This window comes from Saimiri boliviensis, chromosome 4, assembly GCF_048565385.1.
Source record: "Saimiri boliviensis isolate mSaiBol1 chromosome 4, mSaiBol1.pri, whole genome shotgun sequence".
Classification (NCBI taxonomy): domain Eukaryota; kingdom Metazoa; phylum Chordata; class Mammalia; order Primates; family Cebidae; genus Saimiri; species Saimiri boliviensis.
Window position 1 is genome coordinate 88841409 of NC_133452.1, and position 12786 is coordinate 88854194.

The following is a 12786-nucleotide window of genomic DNA, read 5'->3' on the forward strand; positions in this document are numbered from 1 at the left end:
CACAAGGTCGAGAGATCGAGACCAACCTGGTCAACATGGTGAAACCCCGTCTCTACTAAAAATACAAAAAAATTAGCTGGGCATGGTGGCGCGTGCCTATAATCCCAGCTACTCAGGAGGCTGAGGCAGGAGAATTGCCTGAACCCAGGAGGCGGAGGTTGCGGTGAGCCGAGATCGCGCCATTGCACTCCAGCCTGGGTAACAAGAGCGAAACTCCGTCTCACAAAAAAAAAAAAAAAAAAAAAAAAAAAGTTAAACAGGGCCGGGCGCGGTGGCTCATGCCTGTAATCCCAGCACTTTGGGAGGCCGAGGCGGGTGGATCACGAGGTCAAGAGATCGAGACCATCCTGGTCAACATGGTGAAACCCTGTCTCTACTAAAAATACAAAAAATTAGCTGGGCCTGGTGGCGCATGCCTGTAATCCCAGCTACTCAGGAGGCTGAGGCAGGAGAATTGCCTGAACCCAGGAGGCAGAGGTTGCGGTGAGCCGAGATCACATCATTGCACTCCAGGTTGGGTAATGGGTAACAGAGTGAGACTCCGATTCCAAAAAAAAAAAAAATTAGCCGGACATGGTGGCGCGCGTCTGTGATCTCAGCTGCTGGAAAGGCTGAGGCAGAAGAATTGCTTGAACTCGGGAGGCAGAGGTTATAGTGAACGGAGATCGCACCACTGCACTCCAGCCTGGGTGACAGAATGAGACAAAGAAAGAAAGAGACAAAGAAAGAAAAAAAAAAAGAAAGAACGAACTCTTCTCTTCAGACCTCAGTTTTCCTTGGAAAACTAGAAGCAGCAACAATGACTTACCTCTGGTGATCCTTTCAGGGGTTCAGACTTGGTAGAGTCCATGGCTTCCTCCCAGGGCCACACGGAGGGAGGCAGGTCTATGTATCATGCTGTCCATGTAGCATAATATCCCAAACCAGTGAGAGCAGAAAAAACAAAATCTGCAAAAGAGCCTAGCAGACCCTAGGTCAATTATGTAGGTCGTCAGTGGTTGAAAGCACATGTGACTTTTCTCAATCCCATGCCACTGAAGGAAAGGTTATGCTGTAGAGGTCAACCCTAGCCAGGGACACCGGCCTGCTAGGGAAATTGCTGCTCAGAGACAGAGACTAGAAAACTCTGAGAGATCTCAAGAAGGATGGGGACTGGAAGAAAGAGATAATACCACTCTCCCAACATTCTCACCATGACCAGTCCTGGGCCCTCTTGATAACCAGAGCCTGCTGCACTTGTTTGATAAAATGCTTCCCTTCATAGACATGGATTTTTTTTTTTTTTTTTTTTTTTTTTTTTTTTTTTTTTGAGACAAGATCTCTGTCACCCAGGCTGGAGTGTAGTGGTGTGATCCCAGCTCATTGCAGCCTCAACCTCACCTGCTCAAGCACATCCTCCCACCTCAGCCTCTGGAATAACTGGAACTATAGGGCCAGCCACCACACCAAGCTAATTTTTGTTTTTACTGTGTATAGAGATGGAGTCCCCCTATGTTTCCTAGGCTGGTATTCAACTCCTGGGCTCAAGCAATCCTCTTGCCTTGGCCTCCCAAAGTGCTGGGGTTACAGGTATGAGCCACCACACCTGACCCAGTATTTTATTTTTATTTTACTTATTTATTTTTATTTTATTTTATTTTTTGAGACAGGTTTTCACTCTTGTTGCTCAGGCTGGAGTGCAATGGTGCAAACTCGGCTCACCACAACCTCCACCTCCCTGGTTTAAGTGATTCTCTTGCCTCAGCCTCCTGAATAGCTGAGATTACAGGCATTACACCCACACTTCGCTAATTTTATATTTTTAGTAGAGACAGGATTTCTCTATGTTGGTCAGGCCGGTCTCAAACTCCCAAACCCCGCCTTGACCCCCCAAAGTGCTGGGATTTATAGGTGTGAGCCATCTCACCTAGCCCAATTTTATTTGTTTGTTTTGAGATGGATTTTCACTCTTTTTGCCCAGGCTGTAGTGGAATGATGCGATCTGAGCTCACCAAAACCTCTGTCTCCCGGGTTCAAGTGATTCTCCTGCCTCAGCCTCCCGAGTAGCTGGGATTACATGTATGCGCAGCCATTCTGGCTAATTTTTTTTTTTTTTTGAGACAGAGTTTCGCTCTTGTTACCCAGGCTGGAGTGCAATGGCACGATCTCGGCTCACCGCAACCTCCGCCTCCTGGGTTCAGGCAATTCTCCTGCCTCAGCCTCCTGAGTAGCTGGGATTACAGGCACGTGCCACCATGCCCAGCTAATTTTTTGTATTTTGAGTAGAGACGGGGTTTCACTATGTTGACCGGGATGGTCTCGATCTCTTGACCTCGTGATCCACCCGCCTCGGCCTCCCAAAGTGCTAGGATTACAGGCTTGAGCCACCGCGCCCGGCCAATTTTTTTTTTTAAGAGACGGGGTCTTGCTACATTGCCCAGGCTGGAGTGCAGTGGCTATTCACAGGCGCCATCCCACTACTGATCAGCATGGGAGTTTTGACCTGCTCCATTTCCGACCTGGGCCAGTTCACCCCTCCTTAGGCAACCTGGTGGTCTCCCGCTCCCAGGAGGTCACCATTTTGATGCTGAACTTAGTGTGGACACCCCATCGGCATAGCGCACTACAGCCCAGAACTCCTGGGCTCAAGCGATCCTTCTACCTCAGCCTCCCGAGTAGCTGGGACTACAGGCACGCACTACCGCGCCTGGCTGATTTTATATTTTTAGTAGAGATGGGATTTCTCCATGTTGGTCAGGCTGGTCTCTAACTCCTGACCTCAGGTGATCCACCTGCCTTGACTTCCCAAAGTGCTGGGATTACAGGCATGAGCCATTGTGCCCAGCCCTATTTTACTTATTTTATTTTATTTTATTTTATTTATTTTATTTTATTTTTTTTTTTTTTGAGACGGAGTTTCGCTTTTGTTACCCAGGCTGGAGTGCAATGGCGCGATCTCGGCTCACCGCAACCTCCGCCTCCTGGGTTCAGGCAATTCTCCTGCCGCAGCCTCCTGAGTAGATGGGATTACAGGCACGCGCCACCATGCCCAGCTAATTTTTTGTATTTTTAGTAGAGACGGGGGTTTCACCATGTTGACCACGATGGTCTCGATCTCTTGACCTCGTGATCCGCCCGCCTCGGCCTCCCAAAGTGCTGGGATTACAGGCTTGAGCCACTGCGCCCGGCCTATTTTATTTTATTTTTTTGAGACGGAGTTTCGCTCTTGTTACCCAGGCTGGAGTGCAATGGCGCGATCTCGGCTCACCGCAACCTCCGCCTCCTGGGTTCAGGCAATTCTCCTGCCTCAGCCTCCTGAGTAGCTGGGATTACAGGCACGCGCCACCATGTATGGCTAAGTTTTGTATTTTTTGTAGAGAAGGGGTTTTGCCACGTTCCTCAGGCCAATCTTGAATTCCTGGATTCAAGCAATTCTCCCATCTCTGCCTCCTAAAAATTCTGGGATTACAGGTGTGAGCCACCATGCCTGGTCAGACCCAGGATATTAATCATTGTTTTTTTTTTTGAGACAGAGTCTCATTCTGTTGCCCAGGCTGGAGTGCAATGGCTCAATCTCAGCTCACCGTAACCTCCGCCTCCCGGGTTCAAGCCATTCTCCCACCTCAGACTCCCAAGTAGCTGGGATTAGAGGCATGTGCCACAATGCCCAGCTAATTTTGTATTTTTAATAGAGATGAGGTTTCTCCATGTTGGTCAGGCTGGTCTCAAACTCCTGACCTCAGGTTATCTGCCTGCCTCAGCCTCCCAAACTGCTGGGATTACAGGCATGAGCCACCATGCCTGGCCCCAACCTTTTTTTTTTTTTTGAGTCATGGTCTCGCCTTGCTGCCAAGGCTGGAATGCAGTGGCATGATCATAGCTCACTGTAAGTGTTGAACTCTTGGAATCAAGCAATCCTTGGCCTCAACCTCCTGAATAGTTCAGACTACAGATGTGCACCCCCACACCTGACTAACGTTTTTTTAAAATTTAAATTAAAATTTTTTTTCTTTTTAAATCAAAGCTACTGCAAATCAATTTAATTTTTAATTTTACAGAAACAGGGTCCCCAGTGTTGTCCTAGCTGGTAGTGAACCCTGGCTTCAGCACCCTCTGTCCCTCTGTCATTGAATGGCACAACTGACCATACAATTGCTGGTTAGAAACCTGCTTGTTTTCTCATCAGTCTCTTTCTATTCCTCCTCCTCCTTGCATCAATCACCAAGCTATGTTTACTAGACCTCCTAAATATTTCGAGTTTACCCAATTATCTCCACCCAACTGTGACTACCCTAGTTTAGGCTGCTTTCATTAAGTACTTGGGTAACTGCAGTCACTACCTCTAACTGGTATCTCTCCCTCCTCTCTTATCCTCCCTGTAATCCAATCTGTACCCTACAGCCAGGGTAGAGATTAAATTTATAAGAAGTAATTTAATCAGGCCACTTTCCTACTTAAACCTTTCAAAGCTTCCCCATCCGCCTACAGGATCAAATCCAAACTCTTACGTGGCTTATACGGTCCTGCCATGGTCTGGCTTCTGTTGTTCACTACAGCCTTAAGTCTTTAAAATATGAATTCTTTTCATTTCTTGGACAGAGTATCCTCTTGTCTCAAGGTCTGCAGGAGCCCTAGGCCCTCCTCTTTACCTTGCTGACTTATCCTACAGGTCACAGATTCACCTATTTTTTTCTGGGACCACTCCTTCCCAGCCCCTACCCACTCTTGTTTTTTGCTTCCACAGCCCGTGTACACGCTTCTGTATAATTTATCACATTGTATTGTATTTACAGGCAGTGAACCCGAGCACGGGGTCCGTGCCTGGCTTGCTCTCTGCTGAGTCTCCAGCACCTAGAACAGGGCTTGGCCCGAAGGAGGTGCACAGTGGGTAGTGAATGCAGGAGTGAATGGATGCGGGAGGGCTGGTGTCTTTTGGAAAGCAGCGCTCGGTGCCTGAGAAGCCTGCTGGCCAAGGGCTAGGTGTAACACACTTGCCAGGGTGTTAAGGAAGGAAAGCAGGATTCAAATCCCACCCATCTAGCCTCCTCCACACTGCGACGGTGCCGCGCCTTCTTCCGGTACATCTGAGCCGGAAGTGGAGGCATGGGCTTCCCATGATGCCCCGCGGGATCTTTATTGTAACCGCAGAGAGTAGAGCGAGGAGGTCGCGATGGCGGCGCCGGAGGCAGAGGTTCTGTGCCCGGCCTCAGTCCCTGGTAAGACATGGGGTCCACAGTTTGGGGAGCCTTGGGGACCTGTTTCTTCCCTGCTGTCGCGCCCTCCATTCACTTATCCCCGTGTCCTCTCCCCAGCCCGTCTTCCCTGTCTTCCGGGTGTCCTACACGGTCTGGCTGTCACTCTATCGCCCTGGGTCGTCCTGGACCCTGCTTGACTGCACTTTTGACTTACTTCCCCAGTTCAGGTCCCGTTGCTTTCTGAGCAAAGCCCTAGTACTGCTTCCGAAATCCCCCCACTATCTTGCAGTGAGTTAAATCTCAGGCAACAAGAATCAGGAATCTCTCCCTGCCTCTCCCAAACTGTAGGCTGCGGAGGGTGTGTGCGTATGTCGGAGTGCCCCTTTTTGCAGGGTGGCAGGTATGGTGGCCACAGGGAATCAGAAGATTGACTTTGGCTTTTAGTTTTTTTTTTTGGGGGGGGACGGAGTTTCGCTCTTGTTACCCAGGCTGGAGTGCAATGGCGCGATCTCGGCTCACCGCAACCTCCGCCTCCTGGGTTCAGGCAATTCTCCTGCTTCAGCCTCCTGAGTAGCTGGGATTACAGGCACACGCCACCATGCCCAGCTAATTTTTAGTATTTTTAGTAGAGACGGGGTTTCACCATGTTGATCAGGATGGTCTCGATCTCTCGACCTCGTGATCCACCTGCCTCGGCCTCCCAAAGTGCTTGGATTACAGGCTGGAGCCACCGCGCCCGGCCTGGCTTTTAGGTTTTTAATTTTTCTCTTCTTGACCCTCTTTCACCTTCCAGATTTGGAGTGGTATGAGAAGTCCGGAGAAACGCACGCCTCTCAGATAGAACTACTTGAGACAACTTCTACCCAGGAACCCCTCAACCCTTTGGAGCCCTTTTGCCCAAGAGACTGCATGGTACCAGTGGTGTTTCCTGGGCCTGTGAGCCAGGAAGGCTGCTCTCGGTTTACTTGTGAACTTCTAAAGCATATCATGTACCAACGCCAGCAACTACCTCTACCCTATGAACAGCTTAAGCACTTTTACCGAAAACCTTCTCCCCAGGTAGGCACAGGCTTTGGGAGCAAGTTGGTGGGAAGACTTTGTGGCTCTTAGATGGGAGGCAGGTAGAAAAGGGGTCTAAGAGTATCACAAGGTCAAGAGATGGAGACCATCCTGGCCAACATGGTAAAACCCCATCTCAAAAAAATACAAAAATTAACTGGGCATGATGGCGCGTGCCTGTAGTCCCAGCTACCCAGGAGGCTGAGGCAGGAGAATTGCTTGAATCTGGGAGGCAGAGGTTGCAGTGAGCCGAGATCCCACCACGGCACTCCAGCCTGGCTCCTGGCGAGAGAGCGATACTCTGTCTCAAAAAAAAAAAAAAAGTGATTCTTCTGCCTTTAGCCTCCCCAGTAGCTGGGAATACAGGCACGTGCCACAATGCCCGGCTGATTTTTGTATTTGTAGTAGAGACAGAGTTTTACCATGTTGGCCCAGCTGGTCTCAAACTCCTGACCTCAAATGATCTGCCCACCTCAGCCTCTCCCAGGGTGTTGGGATTACAGGTGTGAGCTACTGTGCCTGACCTGCATGTTTCTTTTTAATAGCATCCTGTTGTTTAATTTCTGTATGAACTTCTTTTTTTTTTTTGAGATGGAGTCTTGTTTTGTCACCCAGGCTGGAGGACAGTGGCACAATCTTGGCTCACTGCAATATCCGTCTCCCAGGTTCAAGTGATTCTCCTGCCTCAGCCTCCCAAATAGCTAGAATTACAGGCATGCACCACCATACCGGGCTAATTTTTTTGTTTGTTTGTTTTGAGACAGAGTCTCGCTCTTGTCGTCCAGTCTGGAGTGCAGTGGCGCCATCTCAGCTCACTGCAACCTCCACCTTCCGTGTTCAGGTGATTCTCCTCTCTCAGCCTCCCAAGTTGCTGGGATTACAAGCATGTGCAACCATGCTGGGCTAATTTTTGTATTTTCAGTAGAGACGGGGTTTCACCTCTTGAAGTCCTGACCTCAGGTGATCCACTTACCTTGGCCCCCCAGAGTGTTGGGATTACAGGTGTGAGCCACCCCCACCCCACCCCATCCCACCCCCATGAACTTCTTTTGCCTGAGGATATTACTGAATTTTTGAAGTTTTTTTTTGTTCCTTGCAGTGTCTCAGTTTCTTCTAGAATCCATTCCCCATTTGTTTGTTCTGGTCTTTGACTTCCATGTTGAAGGCTTTTATTCTGTGTCTGGTGAATATTTAAGAATAAATCAGGCCCGGCACCAGTGGCTCACGCCTGTAATCCCAGCACTTTGGGAGGCTGAGACAGGCGGTTCACTGGAGTTGGGAGTTTGAGACCAGCTGAAACAACATGGAGAAACCCTGCCTCTACTAAAAATACAAGATTAGCTAGGTGTGGTGGCAAATGCCCATAATCCCAGCTACTTGGGAGGCTGAGGCAGGAGAATTGCTTGAACCTAGGAGTTGGAGGTTGTGGTGAGCCGAGATTGTGCCATTGCACTCCAGCCTGGGCAACAAGAGTGAAACTCCATCTCAAAAATAAATAAATAAATAAATCATTACAAGCTCTGTTTGCATACCTAGGCCTTAGGAGCTGACAGACTTCACTATAAGGAGATTAGATGGGAACCTGGTGATCTCTTTGTGGGGGGATTCTTTAAACATAGTGTTGGAAAATCTTCCCTCTGGGTGGGAGAGAAATTTGGCAGATGATCTAAGCATCTTTACACAGACTTCTCTTCGTTTCCCCATATTCACTCTTGCCTCTGTGGTGCCTGTATCACCAATTACTACACTTTTATGGGGTTCTGCTGTGTGAATCAGTTTCGATCCCTTGCGGGTCCCTTCTGTCAGCACTTGGTATTCAGCTCATTTGAACTCTTAACTCTTCATCTGCTTTTTATCTTCCAAAACTTTGTGTTTGCCTTTGGCCAGTGTTGTATGGCCTCTGGTTCTTTGCCCTTCGGAGTTCTCTTTCTTGCTCTTTCCTCTTCCTTTGTTTCTTTCTTTCTTTTTTTTTTTTTTTAAGACGGAGTTTCGCTCTTGTTACCCAGGCTGGAGTGCAATGGCGCAATCTCGGCTCACTGCAACCTCCGCCTCCTGGGTTCAAGCAATTCTCCTGCCTCAACCTCCTGAGTAGCTGGGATTACAGGCACATGCCACCACGCCCAGCTTATTTTTTGTATTTTTTTAGTAGAGACGGGGTTTCACCATGTTGACCAGGATGGTCTCGATCTCTTGACCTCGTGATCCACCCGCCTCGGCCTCCCAAAGTGCTGGGATTACAGGCTTGAGCCACCGCGCCTGGCCCTCCTTTGTTTCTTAATTTCTTTTCTCTCATTTTGTAGTATTTCAGGTAGAAGTACAGATAAGCATGTGTTCAGTTTACTATGCTTAAGTGGAAGAACAATTTCAAAGTTACGTTATTAGACCAAATAATCCTCATTCCTGTTATCACTTGTCATGCCACCAAATCTCTTGTTTAGTTGCTTATATCTGGATGCCCTCCACCTTCAGAACACTGTTTGCTCTTCTAAATGTGGGAGAATTATGGTTTTATACAAATAATTTATTTTCCTTTTCAATATAATGCCCTCTGATAAAACACAGTGTTTTAGCTGTGGCAGTTCTTTGAGCTAGAAATTTAGTCCTGTAAGTCTATGTACACATCCCAGCAGGGTTCGTTTCAAAGGGCATTAACTTCTCCTTGCCTTATCCTTCTCTCCCACCATTGTTTGTCCTCACAGGCAGAGGAGATGCTGAAGAAGAAACCTCGGGCCACCACTGAGATGAGCAGCAGGAAATGCCAACAAGCCCTGGCAGAACTGGAGAGTGTCCTCAGCCATCTAGAGGACTTCTTTGCACGGACACTAGTACCACGAGTGCTGATTCTCCTTGGGGGCAATGCCCTAAGCCCCAAGGAGTTCTACGAACTCGACTTGTCTCGGCTGGCCCCCTACAGCGTGGACCAGAGCCTGAGCACAGCAGCTTGTTTGCGCCATCTCTTCAGAGCCATATTCATGGCTGATGCCTTTAGCGAGCTTCAGGCTCCTCCGCTCATGGGCACCATCGTCATGGCACAGGGACACCGTGACTGTGGAGAAGATTGGTTTCGACCCAAGCTCAACTATCGAGTGCCCAGCCGGGGCCACAAACTGACTGTGACCCTGTCATGTGGCAGACCTTCCATCCAAACCACGGCTTGGGAAGACTACATTTGGTTCCAGGCACCAGTGACACTTAAAGGCTTCCGCGAGTGAATGAGCGCTTCTTAATCCTGAAAACACAATGGCTGAATTATCTTTCTCCATGTGGCACTGAATCACCCATCTAGTTTGGAGCTAGAGTTGCTTCCTGGTGAGAGAGGAAGCAACTCTCCTTCTGGTTGTCTGCCTCCTTCCTCAGATTTCCTGGTGGGCTGATGGCATGTAGCTGTGACTGTAATCATTGCTGAACAACATCTCTTTGAATCAAAGGTTGATCTTCCCAGAGGGGCTGGGTCAGTGTTTCTGTTAGGGGTTGGAAAGCAAAGATGGGTGCATGGACAGATAATCTATGGAGGTGGCCCTTTCTGCTCTTTGCTGTGTCCTTTCTGATTTTTACCAGGAACATAATGTGGATGTGACTCATGAACTTAAATATAAATAGATTCTTACTATATTTTCCTGAAACTGTTTTGACTTGAAGAAACTTGTCAGGCTTGGCTAGGCGTGGTGGTTCACGCCTGTAATCCCAACAGTTTGGGAGACCAAGGTGGGTGGATCACGAGGTCAGGAGTTCAAGACCATCCTGCTAAGATGGTGAAACCCCGTCTCTACTAAAACTACAAAAAAGTTAGCTGGGCATGGTGGTGGGTACCTGTAATCCCATGTCGAACACTGCACTTCAGCCTGGGTGACGAGTGAGACTCATCTCAAAAAAAAAAAAAAAAAAAGCTGGGCATGGTCGCTCATGCCTGTAATCCCAGCACTTTGGGAGGCTGAGGTGGCAGATCACAAAGTCAAGAGATCGGGACCATGCTGTCCAACATGGTGAAACCCTGTCTCTACTAAAAATACAAAAATTAGCTGCGCATGGTGGTGCATGTCTGTAGTCTCAGCTACTTGGGAGGCTGAGGCAGGAGAATTGCTTGAACACAGGAGGTAGAGGTTGCAATAAGCTGAGATCATGCCACTGCATTCCAGCCTGGCGACAGGGAGACTCTGTCTCAAAAAAAACCTTGTCAGGCTTGAGGCTATTGTCTTTCTCCTTGGCCTCTTCTGCTTCAGAGCTTCTAGAACCTTTTTTTTTTTTTGAGATGGAGTCTTGCTAAAGTGCAGTAGCACAGTCTGGGCTCATTGCAACCTCTGCCTCCTGGGTTCAAGTGATTCTCCTTCCTTAGCCTCCTGAGTAGCTGGGACTGCAGGTGCCTACCAGCACACTCAGCTAATTTTTGTATTTTTAGTAGAGATAGGGTTTCAACATCTTGGCTGGCTGGTCTCAAAACTCCTAACCTCAAGTGATCCACCCGCCTTGGCTTCCCAAAGTGCTGGGATTACAGGTGTGAGCCACCGTGCCCAGCCTTAGGATTTTTTTACTAAGGTTTTTTTTTTTCTTTTCAGCCCCAGGCTAGTCTAGGAAGTTAAGTGACTTGGCCAAGTGCATATGTAGTTTCATGGAGTAAGGACTAGAATCCTCATTAGCTATCTTTTAGCCAACATGCTTTTATTACCACATACAGGTTTTTGTGATGCTTAAATTCTGTATCCTCCAAAGTAGAGGCCACCTTTATTTGGAAAGATTTTGGTAAGGAACTTAGCTTACCAGGCCACTGAATGAGAGCAGTAATTTCAGGAAATAGTTTGGCCCTGTGCTTCATTTATAGTAAACTCTGAGCAGGTGTGCTGATTAGTGAGGCAGGGGGAACCACCATGCTCAGCCAAACATCTGTTTTTGGAAGCAAGTTGAAGACCAAATCCTCACCTTGCTGGTGTTGGGGATAGGTGTATGCATGTGTATGTATGATATAAAAATGGTATATATAGGCGAGGCAGGTGATTCATGCCTGTAATCCCGGCATTTTGGGAGGCCAAGGCGGGCAGATCGCCTGAAGTCGGGAGTTGGAGACCAGCCTGGCCAACATAGTGAAACTCTGTGTCTACAAAAAACAGAAAAAAAATTAGCCAGGCATGGTGGTGGGTGCCTGTAATCCCAGCTACTCGGGAGGCTGAGGCAGGAGAATTCCTTGAACCTGGGAGGCAGAGGTTGCAGTGAGCCAAGAACTGTACTCCAACATGGGTGACTGAATGAGACTCCATCTCAAAAAAAAGAAAAGTATATATAGGCCAGGCACGATGGCTCAAGCCTGTAATCCCAGCACTTTGGGAGGCCGAGGCGGGTGGATCACAAGGTCGAGAGATCGAGACCAACCTGGTCAACATGGTGAAACCCTGTCTCTACTAAAAATACAAAAAATTAGCTGGGCATGGTGGTGCGTGCCTGTAATCCCAGCAACTCAGGAGGCTGAGGCAGGAGAATTGCCTGAACCCAGGAGGCGGAGGTTGCTGTGAGCCGAGATCCCGCCATTGCACTCCAGCCTGGGTAACAAGAGCGAAACTCGGTCTCAAAAAAAAAAAAAAGTATATATATACACACACACATATATACATAGTATAAGATACATGTATGTACACATAAACTATTTTTTAGTATACATACTGTGTTTTAAGCACTTACATATATTATCTAACCCTGACAACTTTGCAGTGCATGAATTATTGTCCCCATTTTATGCATGAGGTTAGGGGAGATTTAGCAGCTTGCCTAAGTGGTGACCTTGGATTCTTCTACACTACCGCACATCCAATGTGATTTTACTCTGAAATATTTAGGCAGGATTTGCCTTGCCAAAGGCATTAGCATCGAAAAGCTTCAGGATTCTTTTCTGGCTTTAGTTTCTTGTGTCTGCCATGGATTCTGCAATAGGTGCTGAGTAAATATGGAATCAACGAAAGCAAAACACCTGGGCTCTTTTCTATGCTGTGACTACTAGAGAGAGATTCTGCCAGCCAGAATTTTGGCTGTTTTTCTGTCTAATGCTATTATAGAGGAGAGATTGGGCCTTGTCTCCCACTCAGGGAAAGGAAAGGCTGAGGGGTCTGCCTAAAGGGAGTGCGGGTAGTCCTTAACAAAGGAGTTGTAAATCGTTTTGAGATAACACATTAAGCCAAACAACTCCCTAAATACTAATTTTATTTATTTACTTGTATTTTTGAGATGGAGTCTCACTCTGTTGCCCAGGCTGCAGTGCAGTAGCATGATCTTGGCTCACTACAATCTCTGCCTCTCAGGTTCAAGCAATTCTCCTGCCTCAAGCAATTCTGCCTCATTCTCCCAAGTAGCTAGGATTATAGGCCTGTGCCACCATGCCTGGCTACTTTTTTAATTTTTTTTTTTTTTTTTTGAGGCGGAGTTTCACTCTTGTTACCCAGGCTGGAGTGCAATGGCGCGATCTCGGCTCACCGCAACCTCCGCCTCCTGGGTTCAGACAATTCTCCTGCCTCAGCCTCCCGAGCAGCTGGGACTACAGGCACATGCCACCATACCCAGCTAATTTTTTGTA

At 47.9% G+C, this 12786-nt stretch overlaps 1 protein-coding gene across 1 annotated transcript; it reads left to right on the top strand.

Annotated features, from left to right (window-relative positions):
* The first annotated feature begins 5092 nt into the window (after positions 1 to 5092).
* Positions 5093 to 9845, top strand: MAD2L1BP (MAD2L1 binding protein). Its single transcript, XM_003923052.3, has 3 exons — positions 5093 to 5195; positions 5968 to 6233; positions 8933 to 9845. The coding sequence occupies exons 1-3, from the start codon at positions 5150 to 5152 to the stop codon at positions 9443 to 9445; spliced, it is 825 nt and encodes a 274-aa protein (XP_003923101.1). The 5' UTR covers positions 5093 to 5149; the 3' UTR covers positions 9446 to 9845.
* The last annotated feature ends 2941 nt before the right edge of the window (positions 9846 to 12786 follow it).

Coding starts and splice junctions, on each gene's coding strand:
- MAD2L1BP (XM_003923052.3), top strand. CDS start 5,150: ATGGCGGCGCCGGAGGCAGAGGTTCTGTGCCCGGCCTCAGTCCCTG. Junction 5,196..5,967: donor GTGCCCGGCCTCAGTCCCTG/GTAAGACATGGG, acceptor TTCACCTTCCAG/ATTTGGAGTGGTATGAGAAG. Junction 6,234..8,932: donor ACCGAAAACCTTCTCCCCAG/GTAGGCACAGGC, acceptor TTGTCCTCACAG/GCAGAGGAGATGCTGAAGAA.